The following is a 20,433-nucleotide window of genomic DNA, read 5'->3' as shown; positions in this document are numbered from 1 at the left end:
AAAATCACAACAAATGGAATCGAAAATTAAAAAAAAAATATCAGTGAACCTTACTGGCATATGTGAATTAATTGGATTTGTTTTGTAAATAGTTACGAATCAGTCTTTATCGTTCATTGAATTCCTTTTATGTTTAGGGATATTAATTGTCCAGAATCCATGATATATTGTGGTTGAATATATTATAAACGCAAATATAATCTTTTTATTATTGCGAATTTACCCTCAGCATATAATTAACGATAATCCATAATCCACGTGTGGTACACTTTATGGTAACATGGAAATTGAAAAAATCACCCCCTCCCCTCTCTCTCTCTCTCTTTGTACTCGTATGTATCTATCCTCTTTACAGTTCCTTTCTTTTCTTTCACTTCTCTCTCTATTTTCAGCTTTACATCCCCCTCTCCCCTCTCTTTTATCCACTTACTAATCCCTAATCCATCTTTCCTCTACAGCGTGGACTACCGGGAACGTACAGGTGACGACCCACAGACCTGGCGTGACAACTCGGCGTCCACAGCACAACGAGCCCACATGCACGTGAACGGCGTCGACTTGGGTCTCATCAACAGCATCGACTTCGCAGAACAAAGTTACGGTGGACGAGTGACAGATTTCGGATACGGAGAAAGCATGAGTACCTCTCACCTCTCAGGGAGTCTCAGTTCCCGAGTCTTTGGCAATAGAATCGAGGATATTGATTCACAGGAGAGTGCTACCCTAGACAGTCCGTTGGAAGAGGAGAATATCGGTCTAGTGGTTAAAGATGTGGAGTTGAACGACACCGCCGTCTACCGCTGCCGAGTAGACTTCTTGCTGTCACCGACACGTAACAGTCGCGTCAATTTCACTGTAGTAGGTGAGTGTCCTAGGTTCTCGTGTGTGTGTGTGTGTGTGTGTGTGTCTGCTTCGCGCGGTCAGAATTCACGATAAAATGGACATTATATAAACTATTTCATCTCGTCCTTAAGGAATTGTCGAATGTTGTCACAAAATCAGTTGGTATTGGATTTTATCTCAAGAGAGTGTTCAGCTGGACGTAAGGTATTAGATGCTCTTGTGGGAAATCTTACGACTCCATGACGTCCTTGTCCAAATTATCGAAGTGAAATTGATCTCGTATTAGACCCTGGCACAGCTCTCAGGTGTTTTATGAAGATATCTGATATTGTTCCTGTTATCGCTGATGTGAGGTAACGCTGTGTTTTGATTTATCACCGCCTATATAGATCAGGTGTTAGGTGATGAATCATAGTCGTAATGGGACAAGAATTCGGGGGTTTTAAGGTTTTACAGTTTAATGTTGATATAATGGTTTATCAGTAGTAGTTTAGTCTCCTAATGCTCACACAAGTTATGCTGAAGGAGTATCTCTTAAGGCTATTCTTCTCATGACACTAAACCAGATGTAAACATTAGGAGATTTAATATATACCGTTTACACAGTCTTCCCTCACAACGGTCGGGGCCATTGTGGTACTGAGAAGGTTCACCTGTCTTGGTTGTCTGGCCAATAACAAAGAGACATTGACGAGTTGGTCCGTCTTATGATACAGTGAACTTACTCAAAATATTTGGTAGCGCCAGAATACATTGTAGGAGAAGGTTCGCTCTTTAATGACGGTCGTGAATTTATTTTTTCTTACTGAAGATAAAAACATTGACAGTGAAATTAACTCAATAAGATAAATTTTCCATTAAGTTCTAAACGTCTACACATAGTCAGAATATATCAATGGAATTACTAATGTGTGACGTGTTTGCCAACTCAGTTACAATCTCCAAATACTTTAGTAGGATTCGTGGTTCCCAGATTCGGCGGAGGAATGAGCTATTTCGACCAACACTCGAAATGTTAAGAGCTCTGGTTAGACACTCTGAATCCTACGAGCGAGAGTTTCACCGTGAAGCCATGGCTGACATTCTCATACTTAACCGTTAATATATATTTTTTTATTATTATTATATTTATTCTTAGTAAAAGTGTAAAAGTCTATATTTGAGCCTAATATTAATCGCTTTAAAATTATTATTTCTTCAAGTTAAATCTCTATGATTCTTAAGGTGCTTTCTCTGTGTCTCGGACAGTGCCGCCGCTACATGTTGGTGTGAGGTGGTGGATGGGTGACAGAGGAGACTCCGTCATCAACAACGAGGCTGGACCCTTCCGTGAAGGGGATTCACCAACGCTCATCTGCTTCACCCGCGACGGTGAGTGAGAAAGTCTACGGTGATTGCTACCCACGTTTCACTAACTCCTGGATCAACGCCACTTGTGAATTACTGTGGCATGTATACTTGTAAATACTTCTGGCAAAATTACCAGACTTCTCTCGGGTTAGGTGTATACCGTTTAGTTTCACAATAATGTTATATCTCCTCCACTATCTAGATATTAACACTTTGCCACACGTGTTAAAGGGAGGATCAGATTTACTGAGCTAATTTTCTTGGAAAGCCTTTTTGGCTATTGTGAGTTTTCACGATACGTAAAAAAGTGCTTAACTTTTTTAGACTTCACTTGCCTAACTACCATTCAATTAACTCATAATGAAGGCTAATTGTTGGCTTTAGTCCTTGAGATAGTTTAATCTCTTGTTAACTATGTAATACCATCTTAATAAATGATCTTCTATCACGAATACCATTTTCATCCTCTTTATAAACCTTTACGGGAATACACAAAATCCTTTCTCCATTATCAAGGTTCTATGTCTCTTCCATAATATAATTCCTATACTGGGAATAATAATCTACTTCTTCTAATAGCTTCCCCCATCCTAACGTTAAAATGACCATAATATACACCATGTTATATTAATTAATTCTAACTCTTTTCACGACACTTTTATAACAAATTCCAATTCCATAATAATATACAAAGGGTTTTACGCGTGTTTAGATTAATGATTTACTGATGATGTGGAAGTGTTGGTTATAATAGTAATAATCTTTAATGATAAAATGTTATGTAAATTAATGTGATATTTTTCCATTAATCTCTATATCTAAAAATTAGTTTACCTAAGGCTTTATATTACATATCCATTCGCATATACATAAGAAATTTCCTATATGCTACTTCGTCTATATAAGGCAACTCCTATATACTATTTCAACTATATAGGGCAATTCCTATACACTAATTAGTCTATCTTAGGCCTTCATTGTATACTAAACAGTTACTATAATTATACACTAACATTCCTTTGTACAGTGACCTAACATAAACCCTCATTATTCACCTGGTATTAAATCTCCTTATCTTCATCCTAAACTCACACACACTCGTCTACTTAATCTCTCTGTAAGGTGCTGTGTGTGTGTGTAACCCTGGCTTAGATTGTATCACGCCTCCACATGTAAGAGACACATAAACCATCCTTGGTAAACACAGGCTCCTCGCTTTGTTGATGATAGCACGACGTTCTCTCCACCACTCCCTCCCCTCCCCCTCTCTCTCTCTCTAAAGTCTATGCTCTTCCTTCATTATCTGGGTCCGTGATGTTGTAGCTTATTATTAGTTGAGGTTTTGGTATAGCTTCTTCATCATCATCATCATCATTATCCATTCTCAGTAATATCTGTATTAATTCCTGTCACAAATTCATTATGCTTCTACACTCATGAGTAATCAAAGTGGTGTTGAGTGAAGAGAGAGAGAGAGAGATCGTCCCTATGTTCAGCCATCAAGCTAAACTTATATCTTTTCTTGCTCATATCAATAAACACACATTAAAATCCATCTTTTCTTCACTATTTGCTACCTATTCATATACCTATTCATATACTTATTCATACTTATACATATTCCTCTATACATTCAGGTCACTTCTTTCATACAACACCCACATGCAACACCCACATACAACACCCAAATACAACACCCACATACGACACCCACCAAGATAGATCCTGGTCGTTAATATCACCTTAATTGGCTTCCTCTGTCAGGTACCTGTAAGATGATATTATTATTATTACCTGACTTTCCGAGGGGTCTGTAAATCAACCTCTTGTATGCTTTAATTATCTAAACTTTTACATATTATAAATTAACCCTTAAGTTTAGTGAAGGAACTTTCAAATCACCGAAAAAAAATCCCTATTCTGATAAAACCGTCAAAAATATCCCTCATTTTAGACTAATTTCTCCCCTAGTCTACAAAAAATCGTCCAAAATTACCCTATATTAAAAAAAAAATATCCCTATTATATCCGATGATGCTTCAACAAAATCCCCCTAAATTATTCCCTAGTTATGTAAATTCGTCTAAAATATGCTAATAAAATTTCTAGAAAGTTCCTAGTATAGTTTTATGTAAATCGAAAAATTACCTTCAGTGTATATCAGAATCTTTCCCAATGTCAGTGTATGAGGGTCCTGTTCAATATCCTCAGGCTATCGTAATCCCTGCTGTAATCTAGTAGGACTCTGTAATCCTTCTACCAGTGGGAGGCGTAATCCACCACAATGTACACCAATCAGGGAGAATACTCTGTGATGATGATGATGGTGGTGATGGTAGTGATGGTGGTGATGATGTTAATGGTGATAGTGGTAGATGGTGGTGGGTGGTTGTGGGTGATGATTATAATGATGATGATGATGATGATGATGATGGTAGTGGTGGTGGTGGTGGTAGTGATGGTGGTGATGATGTTAATGGTGATAGTGGTAGATGGTGGTAGATGGTGGTGGGTGGTTGTTGGTGATGATTATAATGATGATGATGATGATTGATGATGATTTCAAAGTAATTATCAATCATTTATGAATATTCACAGATTTCTCTATAGTTTTACATATATTTTATTATCTATCCAGTTTAATAGTTTGCTTCATATTTCCTCTGGACTCACTCTCCTACATTTCAAAAGGTTATATCTAAACTAATTATGTTACACAACTCAATGTCACATAATAACACATATTTTTAAACATCAGAAAAAATTCAGTTTTAGTAATAAATTAAGTAAAGCTAAATAATTTTCACTACAATTATGATAATCCTATTACCTTGTTGCCACACACACACACACACACACACACACACACACACACACACACACACACACACACACACACACACACACACACACACAGTCTTTCTATTTAAGTTTCTGTATCATTATTCACCACCTCTCACCACCCATTTTCTGAAGTTAACCCTTGATTGTTGTTTCTATCCCTCCTCCTCTCCGTTCATTAGTGTTTCATGGTGTTTCCTTCTCTCTCTCTCTCTCTTTCTCTCTCTCTCTCTCTCTCACACAACATTGCATCTCTTACACTCTGGCTTCCTCATCCTGTTAGTGTGTAGTGTAAATCAAACCCTCCCCCACTCCATACCTCCCACAGTCTTCCTTCCTGCCCTTAGTGATGCAGCTCTCACCCTCCCTCCTCCCTCCCCCTCCTCCCTCCCTCCCTCCCTCCTGTCCAATTCTTGTCTGTCTCTTTCCACAGTCTGGGTATATACCTGGCTGATGTGGTAGTCTCCTTCTCTTTCACTCCTTCCTTCCTTCCTTCCTTCCTTTCTTTCGTCTCTCTCCACGTCTCTTCTCTCCTCAATCCCCCTACCTTCTCTTCCCCACTCACAACGTCTTCCTGGGTAATGTAATTCTTTGCTTTATTCTCTCTATTATCCTCTCATTCTCTCCCTCCTTCTATCCCTCCTTCACCTCCTTCCTTAAACCCTCCTTCTCCTACGTTCTCCATTTTATCTCTTCCTACAGCTTGGCCTCCTCCCCGAGTGGTGTGGTTTGAGGAGGACGTGTTGGTGGATGACACGTATACCATGGACCCGACTAATGAAGCCGTGGAGAATACCTTGTTACTGAAGCACCTGACGAGAACCCATCACCATCGCCGCTTCACCTGTGTCGCTGCTAACTCCAACCTTACGAAACCCATTGCTGCCACCGTCCACATACAGATGGCATGTGAGTGATGATTGGTGATGATATTTACGTATGTGTTTAGTGTAATGGGTGGATGTAGAGAGAGAGAGAGAGAGAGAGAGAGAGAGAGAGAGAGAGAGAGAGAGAGAGAGAGAGAGAGAGAGAGAACAGTTTCCAGTAGGGCAGATGATTACAGCAGCAGCGGTTTCCTCTTTAACGTACATTGACTCACTGTCTTCAGGGAGGTGATGTGTTGGTGTCCTTTAATAATAGTCATAAGAGTTAAATTGATACGTATTATAACTCTTGGAATTAGTATTGCGTGTGGGTAGTGTAGCGTGTGTGTGTTCAAGCTTAGTGAGACAGACTGACAGACAGACATACAGACAGATAGACAGAGAGACCGTAACACTGACTAATATGTACCTTATATAGTCAGGAGTTAAGGTAGATATTTTTGTTTTGAGAGGAAGTTATAATGTCATCAGTATCAGCTCTCTATTGAAGCAGTTCTCTATACCAGCATAACCCCCCATCTCCTCCAATGATAATTCAACCTATATAACTCAAATATACAGGTGGTGGTTAGGTTTGGTTAGGTTAGGTTAGGTTAGGTTAGGTTAGGTTAGGTTAGGTTTGGTTAGGTTAGGTTTGGTTAGGTTAGGTTAGGTTAGGTTTGGTTAGGTTTTTTTATTCATTAATTCACTTTTTCTTATCTTATCTAATTTATCAAGTTTTTTTATTGATATTGGAGTTTAAAGATAAATAATTTTCATCTATTTACTTATAACACCAATAACAGTTAAATCATTATCTGACATTACAAGATACTAACAGCGTAAAGCCGACAAAGTTATGGTAGTCAACGTGTTGATATAATTCTATACCGTAATGGATTAAAACCGTGATATACAGACCTGTACTAAACAGATATTTTCTGTCATAAAAAAAAAAGTCCTATGACAGATGATTACGACTCTAATAACAGTAGGAAAACTTCATTACGTTACAACACAACAGAACTCAAAGGTGGCTCTCTATAATGAGGAAACAACTGGCCTTTTAAATTACATCTCTCGGTAGAAAGATTGACCTTTATAACACAACATTTGGTGAGGAAGTACGGTGGGTACACGTGTGCTCGCGTGCCAAGACATATATGAGTAAATGTTGCGATTGTTGCTTGTGAGCGTTTTATGCTTGCAGTGTAGCAGACGTTGACCTCTCTCTCTCTCTCTCTCTCTCTCTCTCTCTCTCTCTCTCTCTCTGTCATTGTAAAAGATAAAGGGAGGAATATTCTGATGTTTTCGTCGGGTTTTTTTTTCGACACAATTTATCGTTTAGATCTTAATTCACAGTAAACGATAAGCTCATAGGGGTGAATAGATATTTTTTATTATATATTTGTTATTGATTTACCATTAGCTTGTGATTTATAATTCTCGTTATGGTTGTCATTCACGCAGTATGGCTGAAGTACTGCTCCTGGGCACAAATATAAAATACAAAATTACAGTTGACAATAGTGATTAACGTTACTCATATACCCAACCTGTCGGGAATTAATGTACCCCAAAAATGTTGGTCGAACTCGCTTGAAATGCCTTTGACATTTATTTCATTAATTTGAACCAAATTTGCATGAATAAAACACATTCCTGATACAATTGAACAGAAGTTGTCGAACATGTCTCTCTGTTTATGTGGGGGAAAATCTTTTACTGTTTATGTTAGTATATTCTCTCTCTTATAAAAATAACAACATAAAACTAGTGAAGGTGATTGTAAAAAATATATGTAGCGAGGCGAGGTAATTCCCTGAACAGAATTTGTTCACGGAATTCTCGGTCGTTAAATACATTTCACTTAAACTGTTTGCCTCCTATCATCTTTGTTTTATTTAAAGGAATGAGTCTAATTACGTCCCATTAACTTTGGTCTCAATAAAGTGTAGATTTGTTAGGTAGAGGCGAGGGAGTGGAGGTCCCAGTATTCATTATTCTCGTGTATAAATTGGATAGTTTCCTTTCAAAAGTGTCTGATGTCTATTATAGGATATATATCTTCAATTTGTGATATATAGTGAATAAATTATACACAAACCAGTAATTATACATCGTGGTTACGTTTCTACTTGTATAAATAATATTTTCCTTAATGTATCTGTCGAGGTTTTATGAGAAATATATCAAGTGATTTTTTTTTTGTATTGCCATCATGTGCGTCGTCTGAGGAAAATGTATATGTTTCTTCTTTTTTACCGATATATCTTGTGCTTTGGAACACGAGAACTTCATTCTAAAGTTTTTTTATTCTTGGATTTTAACAAAAGTCTCGATATTTATTTTCTTTTTCTTTAAGGGAGTTACTTGATCGTTTTTTTATTACAGTAATTTACTTTTTATTTTATTATTTTTTTACAAGTTCCCACGCTGATATTTTTACAGGAATATCAGGTGGTTCATTTTACATTGGCTCTTAGATTTTTTTTTTACAATATCTTACATGACTTTCACGTGGGTGTATTAACAAGTGTCTTATATTCTCTCCTCCTCCTCTCACCCTGACAGTGGATGTGTTGAACGTGGAGATGGACGAGGTAGGAGTGTTGTCTGCCGGGGTTCAGGCTGAGGTGAAGTGCACAGTATGGGGATCCAGTCCACCGCCCATCGTTACCTGGACACTGGCTGGCTCCGAGCTCGCCTCCGCCAAACCCTGGGTCAGTTACTCACTTTCACCTGTTTCATCCTGTGAACTTAGTAAAAGGTCAAATGAACCCCAGTCCAAATATGCTCAAACATAACATAATCCAAATAATCGGATTGGTGTCCATTTGGCCTGAAACCAATTAGGACAGGGGACATTAATCAGACATTTCTATAAGAGACTACTTTATATGTTTGAATAAATGCTCTTTCTTTATCCTTACCTTTTATAATTGAAAATGTCCCCATCCTTCAACTGACAGATCTTTCACCGCTTATAAGGAATTACAAAGTCTCGAGTTTCTTTCCTTAATTTTCTCCCACAAGGCCCCTTACATTTCCCTTGCTTGCCTCTCTCTCTTATACAATTCCTGACTTACCTTCAACATCCAAAACTTTCCTGTTTTCCGCTTATACTCTACAGGGTTCTCTCCTCCATCAAGTCACAACTCCAACTTCCTCTTTCATTATACAGGATTCCCTCTCTCGTCAACATCATACTTTGCTAAAATTTACGACAAAATACAAAAATCTCAATACAGTACAATAAAGTATCATCCCTTCCTCACTTTACATTATCAGCCGAAAATATTGCCTCATCTATCAACATAAGAAATTCTTTTTACTCTCAGATTGGATTTTATGTCAATCCCTTATCTTCATTTTCCTCTGCATTCTTTCCTCATAATTTCACCGCTTCTCACTCACTATTCTGATACGTCCAGCGCCCCTTTAGAATCTCTCACTACCAGCACAATTCCTGGACTCCTCTAGCTATTCATATCACCAAAACTATTACAATTTTCACGTCCAAATGTCATTGACTCCATTCCCTCTTCTTCTCCTACCCCTAAAATATATTGATGATCCTTGATACTCCTCTCTCCCTCTTCTTCCTCATTTCTTTTCTATTTCCTCTCTCCCTATCATACGTTCCCTATCGCACTCTTAATTTAATTATCTATGCTTAATTCCCCCCCGCATCATTGTGTATCCAGCCAAACGTAACACAATGATCGCGTTTGATGTTTGTCACCGACCTAATGAGCTTTTTGCTATTAATAACACTGGCTTATGTATATCGGCTTCTGAATAATTAAAAATTTGTATTACCTTATGATAATTATAATCACACGCTGCAAGGTGGTGTAAATTTATTGTCAAATTTGATGACCATTTATTAATTAGTTTCATTTTTTCATATTTATGTTAAATATAACTATAAACCTCATCTTATATAATTGATACTTGATATAAAGGTATAATCAATTTATATAATCAATAGCATAAACTTATAGCATTTTTAATTGTTTCTCGAAATACCATTATTTATGAGTTTGTCCTACACTATTTTAACATTGGCCGCAAAATACGAAGTTTACATTATTCAATAGTTATTCACTAAATATAATCCAATACATTCTCATGAACATTTTTTTTTTATATAATAAGTACTTTCATTCTTAACTTTGGCCTCATAACTCCAATCAAATAACACTATATCAACTTTCTTTTATTAGTGGATGAAATATATAAGGACAAAAAACTAAAGTATATAAACATATAATCATAAAACTCCGACACTATGACACAACTCAGTCATGTTCACTTTCACGCCACACAAAGACGCCTCTCAGTCTCTCGGTGAAGTACGTGTAAGAGTGGAGATGATCGACCCACCACATTGTACACATAATGCCACCAGGGTCACCACCGTGTCTCAACCTCTCGTATCAAATATCAACTGAATATAATCAATCACGCTGCCTATTGAGACTTAGACTATGGAAACAACATGAAAACCAGCTCAATTTTACAAATCATCCGTCACATCGTTACCTAGTCCCAAAAATAATAAATGATAAGTCTCTTTGGTTATTCCCCAAGCCACTATGAACCCGCTGGCTCTTCTAATTCATAACCTTGAAGTGATTATTAACGTGTTGTTCTTGATAGTTGTAAAATTATTTATGTCTATTGTCAAGTTCTTTTAGCTAAGATCATAAGTCACTTGTCAGTCATGTTACCTCCTAGATGGCGCCCTTTTACGTTCACTATCACGTTCATTGCCACGTTCATTATCCCATTCACTATCACGTTCACTTCGTTTATTGAAATCCCAAGATACAAATTAAATATGCGATGTATTTCTAGATATACTGTTAAAAATGGAGTTTCTTAGATCTTGTGTGTGTGTGTGTGTGTGTGTGTGTGTGTGTGTGTGTGTGTGTGTGTGTGTGTCTTCTGTTTATAATAATATACCTAGAAATATATTGATTATCGTATTATTCATGAAATACAGTACAAACTTTACGGACAGCCTTGTCGAAAGCCTTCACACATAAACCAAGAAGGAACGAACCAGGAAGGGTATTGGCACCTACAGCAGTATACCTCTCCTCCGGCTCCATTTACCCCAACAAAAGAAAAAAAAAAACGAGACGACGAGAAGAAACCGTATATCTAAAATGAATTCCTTCCCCAACGCAGGCATGAGCTCTCCTACCTCACAAACCCGTAACTTCATATCAGAATGTGGAGTCTCTATTTTGTGTCTTTGTGTGGCGTAAGTTTATGGTAAGGAGAGCGAGGCAGTGTTTTCATTCTAAACTTCTCAAAAATCTTACTGTAAAGGAATAATGTCGTCTCCGGTTACCTGGTCAAGTATTTGCTCTCGTAATACCTTCGTGTCCTTTCTCACTCAGGTGAACGTGCCGTGAATGTGATCCTCGTGAATATTATTGGAGTATCTTCGCCAAAAAGACCTCAGCCATTTATAGCCTTTAGGAACACTCAACCTCAAGACTCTATGTTGTATGACTCTCTCTCTCTCTCTCTCTCTCTCTCTTTCTCTCTCAATACACACAGTAATATATATCTTAATGTCTCCTCACGCACAGGTGTCAGACGATGGCAACAGGAGCGTGTCAATGGTGAGCTTCACGCCTCAGCCTCGCCACGACGGTACCCAGTTGGAGTGCTCGGCCCACAACCCCGTCATCACAAGCACCCCGGCTCACCGCCACCCCAACCCCGACAACCACCACTCCAGCGTTCTCACCGTCAACTGTAAGTGTTATTCAAGGGCCTTTCTCAACTGCTAGGGCGAGTGTGATCCTGGAGTGAATATTGCGGACAGTGTCGCTTATCTACCTTCTTATCACCCAAGTCAAGGGTATCGATTTAAGTCTTTTTGTGAGCAACGTCATTTATCATGTTTCAGCGTAAAGGAATTATTTTGGACGTTTAATATCCTCGTCCCCAAATGGCAGTGAGGAGGTGATGTGATTGATTTTCTTTGTGTGTGGGAGGGGGTGTACGAAAATGTGTGACTTCGTGTACAGTAAGTGTGCGAATGTAAGAATTTGTGATTGTATGCTTGTGTATGTGCGTTTATGAATATATATATGGATTGTATATGTATCTCATGAAAATATGTAACACCATATATCATAACACTGACATGTGACTGTAAATAAACCAGTGTTAAAGATGACAGTAATTAAGGGTCAAAATATACAATACTCTTATGTATTCTTTATCCAACAGTCGAATTTAGTGCCATAAATATGTATGTATGCATATGTATGCTTGTAAGCGTGTTAATATGCGTATATGTATGTGTATATATGTGAAACTGTTAATTTTATGAATAAAACTCAGTTAATGTAATCAGTTTTCACCGTGGCTTGACGCAGCTATTGGCTCTGGTCTAGTAGACGGTCTCATTATTGCTCCACCAAAAGTCAGGGTCTCGTTAAACATAATGTATCATGACACGTACCGGTCACACACACACACACACACACACACACACACACACACACACACACACACACACACACACACACACACACACACACACACATTTGTTATGTTTATATATACTTGTAGCTGGAATTAACAAAATGAACAAAATAAGTTTAAAGATGACGTCAACATCACCTGGTGCTAACTCGCTAGCTATTGGCTGACACCTTCAACCTACTGAGTTAAAATCGGTCCATCTCAACAGAAGCAACATGTGGGTAAAATAATCCAACACATCAGACTTCACTATCATTCTGTGTGTGCGTGTACAGGTGTGTCCGTAATTGAAAATGGTAACTTTGCAAGTGATATTCGATATACTATGTCGTGCGTTCTGACAGGTGAGAGCGCGCCTTTTAGATTCAATATGTCGGACTCGCATATTTCACACCACACGCAAATTGAACTCGCTCAAAGTTAGATTAGGTTCGTTTTTAGTTTGTGTTTTAATATCACATCACGTCTTCAATTTTTTAGGCTCCAACATTTTTCAATATTTTGTACTGTACTCTAAGTAAATTTTACGATTCGGATTTTTTTGTACCACACCAGCACCAAGTTGACTCGCAGGCAAGTTAACAAGATCCGGCACCAATTGGAGTGAATAAATAACAACCCCCAGTTGGGATGAATTAACAATAGCTGGCAACAACTGCGTGGATTGACAGACAAATTATCAACAGCCATCAGTAGCTATGTTGGCTCACAGACGTGTTCTACAGCCGGCACCAGCTGAGTTAACACACAGTCCGGTCAACAACAACAACTGGCTCACTTTATCTAATGGGTCACACAGCGTAACATATAGGTCACAATTTTGGCTTAATTATGTATGCACCTGGTCAATTACCTGCCGGACAATTATGAAGGGTTAATGCATCCTATGTTGAGTGATATAGCGCAAATTATCAAGGAATATTGGTCATTATCGTAACATTATTGCCAGTTGTCGTGCATTATCGAACACTGGCGCCGTGCAGAGGCATAAGCTGAGCCCTGATAACACTGTATATCCGTGCTTTATCGTTCCGTCTCGTTTGTTGTAGCTGATTACTGTAATCTTTCGTACTCTGTATTGATAATTCATGATCATGCATTCTCCTCTGGTTCAGGTGATTATTTCTGCCTTGTGTTTACGCCTTTGACAAACTCCAGTGTATGTCACTTGTGGTGTTTTTACCTTCGTGTTTTAATCATATTTAGGAGTTCAATACTTTAATACTTTACTCAAGTAATTTTTGGGGCGGATTTGAGTACTTCCAATACTTTTTTTTTACTTATAATGTTACTTGAGTAATTCTTCGGCTTAAGTAATACACTTTTATTTCTCATTACATTTTGGAAGTACCCGCCATGGGCTGAATTTACCTAAACCAATCAAAACATAGAGAAGATATACGTGATACTTTCCCAGCCAATCACATAACGCAACACTTTCCCACCAATTTACGCCCCATCCCTGGTATCTTGTCATTCATTTTAACTATGTTGGTGACGCTGTATTGATGTATGACAATTGTAAAACCAAAGTGAAGAATTATCGTCAGTAAAATCAGTAAATCCTTATCGTCGGTATGTGTGACCTTTGACCCAGCCATCACAGGTCAACAATGAGACGTACACGATTATGACCTCACCCTGGATATTAACAGGTCACGATCGGGTTGACTTGTGTAAGACGATTTGAACACAGTTGGGTCGATGGGGGTCTCTCTCTCTCTCTCTCTCTCACTTAACTACTCCCCCTCTAATTATAGGCTGTGTCGCTTGTTACCTCACTGACCGTAACTAAGAGGCTTAACATAGTAACCCATCTACATTATCTTCACCTGACTAATCGACCACTAATCCTGGTTCACTGATAACAACCGGGGGCCCGTTAACAGTAACCAGGACCATGGACTTTGAAATGTTAATGAATTATATAATCTAAAATAATATAATTTAAGTAAGTTAGTGAATAAATGGTGTTGTGGTCGCCAAGTCAGGTATTACCAGGTAAATGTGCATAATTAGTTTAATATTAGGGTTGGGTTTTCACCATGATATATAAATATTATTTGAGGAGAATTACTTTTTTACTTTCAATGTCTACCCCCTTGTGTATGGTGGCGCCTCTGAGGTGAATAAAATCGTCTGGCGTTAACCATATAAAATATTAATAGCGTCTCTGTAATGAAGGGGTTAAGTACTTTTAAAATCAGTTACTTTTTTTACATCTACTTAAGTCTCCAGTGAGGCTATTATTTTTTTTTACTTTTATTTGAGTATCTTTTCCCCAGTAACTGTGCTTCTACTTAAGCTGCGTAAAATTCTCTCCTGAAACTTCATTTGTGTCGTTGTGTGAACACCTGGAGTGAGTCATGTTCTTACGGTGAAAATTAATACCTGGTTAGCATAATTTTTGTCATTGCTTTCAATAAACAACATCATGGTTGAGTATCATTCTTCACGAACAATTAAAGATAAAAACCACATCAAAATCCTTAAGATACAATTTTTTGGAGTAATAATCATAAATGAAAATCAGGAAATATCATAACATCAGCGGCAAGACATCATTAAAACCGTGAATTGAATACGTAACGTGGAACAAAGGAACTGTCAAAATCTTAATGAAGATCAAATCAAAGTCTCCGGAAACACTCATCGATAAAAGATAATACCCGGGAAGAGAGATACGTGGCTCATTAAGATAAAATTGATGATATAGACGATATTTTGACGTGAAAATACTGCATGTGAAAACAAAAATACCTAGGTAATTACACGTTACACCACACTCTTATATTTAGAGCTGCAGGGTGAGTTATTATTATGTCAGGGTTATACAGGTCCTCTTGTCTGTTAATGGGAGCTGCCAGGAAAGTTTTCATATAGATCATTGTATATGTTAACAGCTGTAGTTGTCGACTGTAACAAAGGAACGGTTTTCATATAACTTTTTTTGTGTCTATTAAGAAGTGATGTCAAGAAATTTAAGGTGTAAGATTGGTTTAGGATGTTAACAGAACCTGAAGTGTGTAAAAAATGGGGGAAGAGGTTTCATTTTATATTTTCCATTCTGTAAATAGTTGCTGAAGTGTGTGGAAAAGGGAACATCTCTCACACATATGATCGTTTCTGTTAACAGTAGCAGAAGTGTTAAAAAAAAGAATAGCTCTCGTACATTTCTTCGTATTGTCGTGTGTAAAAAAAGACGGTTTTCATCAGCCAGATATTGTAGATGTTAACAGTGAACACGTCCGTGTGTTAAAATGGCTCGGGGGAGTTATAATACATTGGTGCCCTGTATTCATTCTAGTGGAACTGTCATGCAGAATTGTACACTGCCCACATACCGTCACGCACATGTACATAAAGACCAGTATGCACACACATATGTATGTACAAATATATTTACAATCATTTAAATGCACGTACTTTCACGCACTCTTACCCCGCATTTACACACGCACACAATAGCACTCACATCACCCCCCCCCCCTCACACACACCTCCCTCTCTCCCTAAGGAAACACTGTATTCTTCATCACCTGCTGTTCGTTGCACTAAATATATAACATGAAACACCGTCAATTAACACGCTTATCAGTAATTACATTCGTGGCCATTGTATGAGGGAGTCAGGTCAGTACATTCAGCACAGTCGTAGATTCACTCCTACAAACGAGCTCACAAGATTATGGTGAGGGTTTGTTGTTGTTTGTATCTAGCTGACCACGTGTATCAGTGACGTAAGATTGAAGAGAATTACAACCTTTTGTTCTTGGTATATATATTCGTCATAACAACAACCTTTAAGAAAAGATGCTGATGTTTGTCTTGGAGTGAATATTATCTCATAAAATAACCACAAACAGACTTAAATTGCACCTCTCTCTCCAATAGATTTAACGTTACCATATGTCCTGCCGAATGAAATCATGGATTGTTGTGAGCGTATTTTCGGTCTTCATAACTTGGGGTGAGTCACACAGAGTCTCATACTGGGCATTTTGTGAGTTTTTTTAACCCGGTAATACTAAGCTGCGTGTTTTGGTGCTGACTGTACTTTCCCTTTGGTTGTTAGTGAGTGTAATTATTTGTGTGTATGTGTGCGTGAGAATATATGTGTGTGTGTGCTTGTATCTGTCCAAACAAAGCGTCTAAAAGCACACACACACACACACACACTATCACTAATATTTACTATTTCCACACGTGTAGGAAAGAAATTAATAGACAATGAATTCAAGAGAGAAAGACGCAATTAGGTAAACACAGAGAATATTAAAATAAATAACAATTAGGTTAACAAAGAGCAAAAAAAACACCAACAAAGAGAATGAAAATAAATGGAACGAGAATTAGCATAATAGAATCACCTGTAATTATTATGTCCCCCCACCCAAAAAAAAAAAAATTCCTTATAACACTGAACAAGGTTAAACTCTTCTCAACACAATCATGAACACAATGCAAGGATTTAGTCCACAGTTTTAAGTCACATTTCTATTTACTACATGATTACAACCTTCCAATCTCCCAACCCATTACTACCATTAATAGTTACAAAACCTGAACTTAATCTCAGGAATAAAATATCAATCGGTTATTATTTCTCTGCCGTAACAAATACCCCAAATTACAGCTCTGGGTTACATTATTCCACAAAGCTCTGTAATTAATTAGACATGCCCCCCCCCCCCATCCCTCCACCCCACAAAAATGCTGTTCAGGGATTAAATATTTGTTTTTAATTGGTTTTCTAGTTAGCGTTTGAATCCTAACAAGAGACGAGTTTGTTTTCAAAAAGTCTTCAGTACTCATTCAGGTATTTTTTTTTCCAGGTGAGTGCTCGAAATCATGCTTAACTTTGGTGGAAAAATCAAATCCAACAAATCAACTTTATGTTAGAGTACATACGCTCTCTCAACTATGCTCTGGGGAATTAAATTTGTTGTTGTTTTGGTGTTTTGGTCACTCAGCCTCTAGTGGACCAGTAAATAAGGTGTATTATCAGTCGAATAAGAACCCATTAGAAGTATTATGCTTATCAGCGTCTGTATCGAGGGATTGTAAGAGTTGAGTGTTAAGTGTAGTGGCAGAATACATAGTACATTACGCTTTTAATAAATGAATGATCAATCTTTTGCAAACGAAGCATAATTATCAACCACAATTTATGAGATTTGCATGATTATACAACAAACGTGAATCTTAGACTTATGATAAGTGAATGCTTATTTAGGGAGATATAGCAATATATATATATATATATATATATATATATATATATATATATATATATATATATATATATATATATATATATATATATATATATATATATATATATATATTACGTTTCTGTCGCAAATTTATATTTCGAGTAATTTTGGACTTCAATTTCAATCAAGAACGTAAATTTTGGCGGCAGACACTGCTCCTGTCTCACACAATCACCGTAAGTCTCGGTATCACAACATGGTTATGTCTAGCCAATCAACGATGCTGTCAGTGTCGTGATACTACTGCGCATGCTCAGAGTTTTGAATTTGGTTAGTAGCAAGAAGGCGTCTCTCTGTACGGGTGTTCTGTCTCAGCTTGGCAAACCATTCATCGTGTATTTGAAAACGAAGCCGCTGCCATCGACATTTTTGAGGCTCACGGTATTCCGTCAACCCCTGTGACCTGCTACAGGAGTTTATATGCAAAATATAGACGATTGTGGAAGGATATCAAGAGTTGTGTGCTTCCTGCCGGCAATAAGAAGGAACATTGCCAACAATATTTCCCAAGACTACTGCAACCACTTTCTCATACAAGTAACACCACTTTATCCGGTCAATTTTTTGTTGTGCACCGGTCTTTCTCTCGCTGTTATTAATATGTATTTCGTAATGTTTAGACAATTCTGGTGTAAATCGAAAATTGCGAATTCGTATTCAGGGAAAGTTTTTGGAACTTCCAATAACTTCATGACATAAAACCACTGACTCTTCAGGCTTCTACGCCCTTAACTCGTGAGACATAAAGGCAAGCATGAACTTAGCATGCTTCCCTGTTGGGCGCTGTAAACGCTTCTGCGCTTCACCTTACACAAGGATGTAAGGGGGTGCCCAATAAATAATAATAAAAAAAAAAAATTAGTGATTTGTGTATAAAGTCGCCAGGCGTGATCAGCTCCACCTGTTGGGACACTCCCGGCAAATAGACTAGGTTCCTTGTTGTTTAACTCGTGCTGTAAGAAGCTTCATCTATGGGTTGAAAATTAATATTGAATCAGGACTCACAGGGTTCGCTCTAGTGGTTCATTCTGATTGTTGATAACACGGACTTCTTGAGGTGACGTACAGTCGAGGACAAAAGTTCCCTCCCCGTGATGAAACCGAGTCGCGGAACGAGTCTCCGAATTGTCTTACTCTAACTGTTATAACTCGTTTAGGTTCGATGCTGCTTCATTTTGGGCGGGAGCGAACACCCTGCTTGTACCTGTAGTCGAGTAACATGACCTCCTCAATTAACAAATACGTGACAATGTTTTCCTACTGGACTCCCAAACAAAGTCAGGTTCAAAGTTAACTCATTCATCTTACATGTAAATAAGAACAAGACACGAGACAGAAAAAAAGGCATAAACCCGTAGTGGGAAATGTGTTGAGGGCGAAATAATTTAGAAAGTGAAGACGAAGAATTGTGGGGGAATTTAAACTAGAGAAAGGGACCCTCGCTTCACTCTGTGGGATCCCCGTGGATGTTGTAACTTTATTGACAATATTAAAGATAATAAAAGAAGCAATAACAGGGAAGAGTCGCTACCAATAAACTTCACGGGAGGATATTGGTTGTGTTCACCGCTACAGAGTTAAAACTGGAGGGGGAAGTCCACTGAATGTTCTATTTTAACAACTCACTAGGTCAGATTGTTGGTGACCACATCAGCAGGAAAGTCTTGATTGGCTTAAAAATAAACCAAGAGATTAGTCAGAGTTCGTGTGTGTGTGTGTGTGTGTGTGTGTGTGTCTCTGTCTCTGTCTCTGTGCGCGCGCTTGAGTGTAAGTGCAGTCTAGGAAACAACTATCTTAAGTTTTGACGATACATCAAGGAAATTTTTCAGCCATCCAACGCATGCATCTGTGGGTTTCCATTTATTTGGTTGTTTTCTTATTCTTTAAGCCACTTATTTACTGAAATTCAAGCACGGAAAAAAAAATCGGACACCAATTCACACTTTTATATTTACTATAGGTGTTTATATATGTATTATGGATATATACTACGGTGACGATATAATATAAAAGACGAAGAAAATAGCGATATGTGGATTGAGTTTCCTCTGCCATTGGTTTTGTCCTGTGAACTATCAAGGTTCAATTACTCTATTAACAATATCGTTATGGCATGGACGATATCATGTTAACTTAAGGATAACGATAAGAGATAAGGGGTAATTGGCATAACATACTAAGGAGACGACACAGTAAAACAGAGAATCAAGATGAGTAAAATAAAGTGAAAAAAAGTCATATACAAAAATAGCGATACAGTAAAGATTGCTGAGGAAAAAATAAAATATAAAATAACATATTAGGAAATAATGGAAAGGGAATTGACTAAAAACAAAATAAATCGATAGAATAAGAGTGAATAGATGACAAGGAAGAATAAGGAGAGGGAGTAAGAAAGAGCATACAAGAAACATGAAGAAGTAGTGGGGGTTAGAAGTTTGCTATCGAAACCTGGTGATGTGTGGAGAAGGAGAGGAACACGTATTCAATGTTAGGGAGATAGAGAAGTCACAGTACATTACCTTAACACTTGGTCACTGGGGAGGTAAGGGTGGATGAACCATGGGTGTGTGTAAAACCATCTCCTTGTAAAATGGTTCCTGGAAAAAGATTACGTGATTGACGAAATGCTGAGTGGGAGAATAATTTTGTAAATGGGAATAATATTAATGGTGTGTGTGTGTGTGTGTGTGTGTGTGTGTGTGTGAATCTGAGAACTAAAGGAAGGGTCAGAGGATTATATT

The 20,433-nt window shown here is 37.8% G+C and overlaps 1 protein-coding gene across 1 annotated transcript in view; it reads left to right on the top strand.

Annotated features, from left to right (window-relative positions):
- Positions 1-20,433, top strand: part of LOC121872239 (nephrin-like) — a 59,161-nt gene that overhangs the window by 20,915 nt on the left and 17,813 nt on the right. The window contains exons 3-7 of the mRNA XM_042374906.1: positions 459-862; positions 2,092-2,214; positions 5,737-5,943; positions 8,472-8,620; positions 11,507-11,675. Coding sequence (XP_042230840.1) covers positions 459-862; positions 2,092-2,214; positions 5,737-5,943; positions 8,472-8,620; positions 11,507-11,675 — 1,052 coding nt within the window. The remainder of the gene's footprint in view (positions 1-458; positions 863-2,091; positions 2,215-5,736; positions 5,944-8,471; positions 8,621-11,506; positions 11,676-20,433) is intronic.

Source organism: Homarus americanus, unplaced genomic scaffold (assembly GCF_018991925.1).
Source record: "Homarus americanus isolate GMGI-L3 unplaced genomic scaffold, GMGI_Hamer_2.0 scaffold5589, whole genome shotgun sequence".
NCBI lineage: Eukaryota > Metazoa > Arthropoda > Malacostraca > Decapoda > Nephropidae > Homarus > Homarus americanus.
This window is presented reverse-complemented; position numbering and strand designations above follow the sequence as displayed.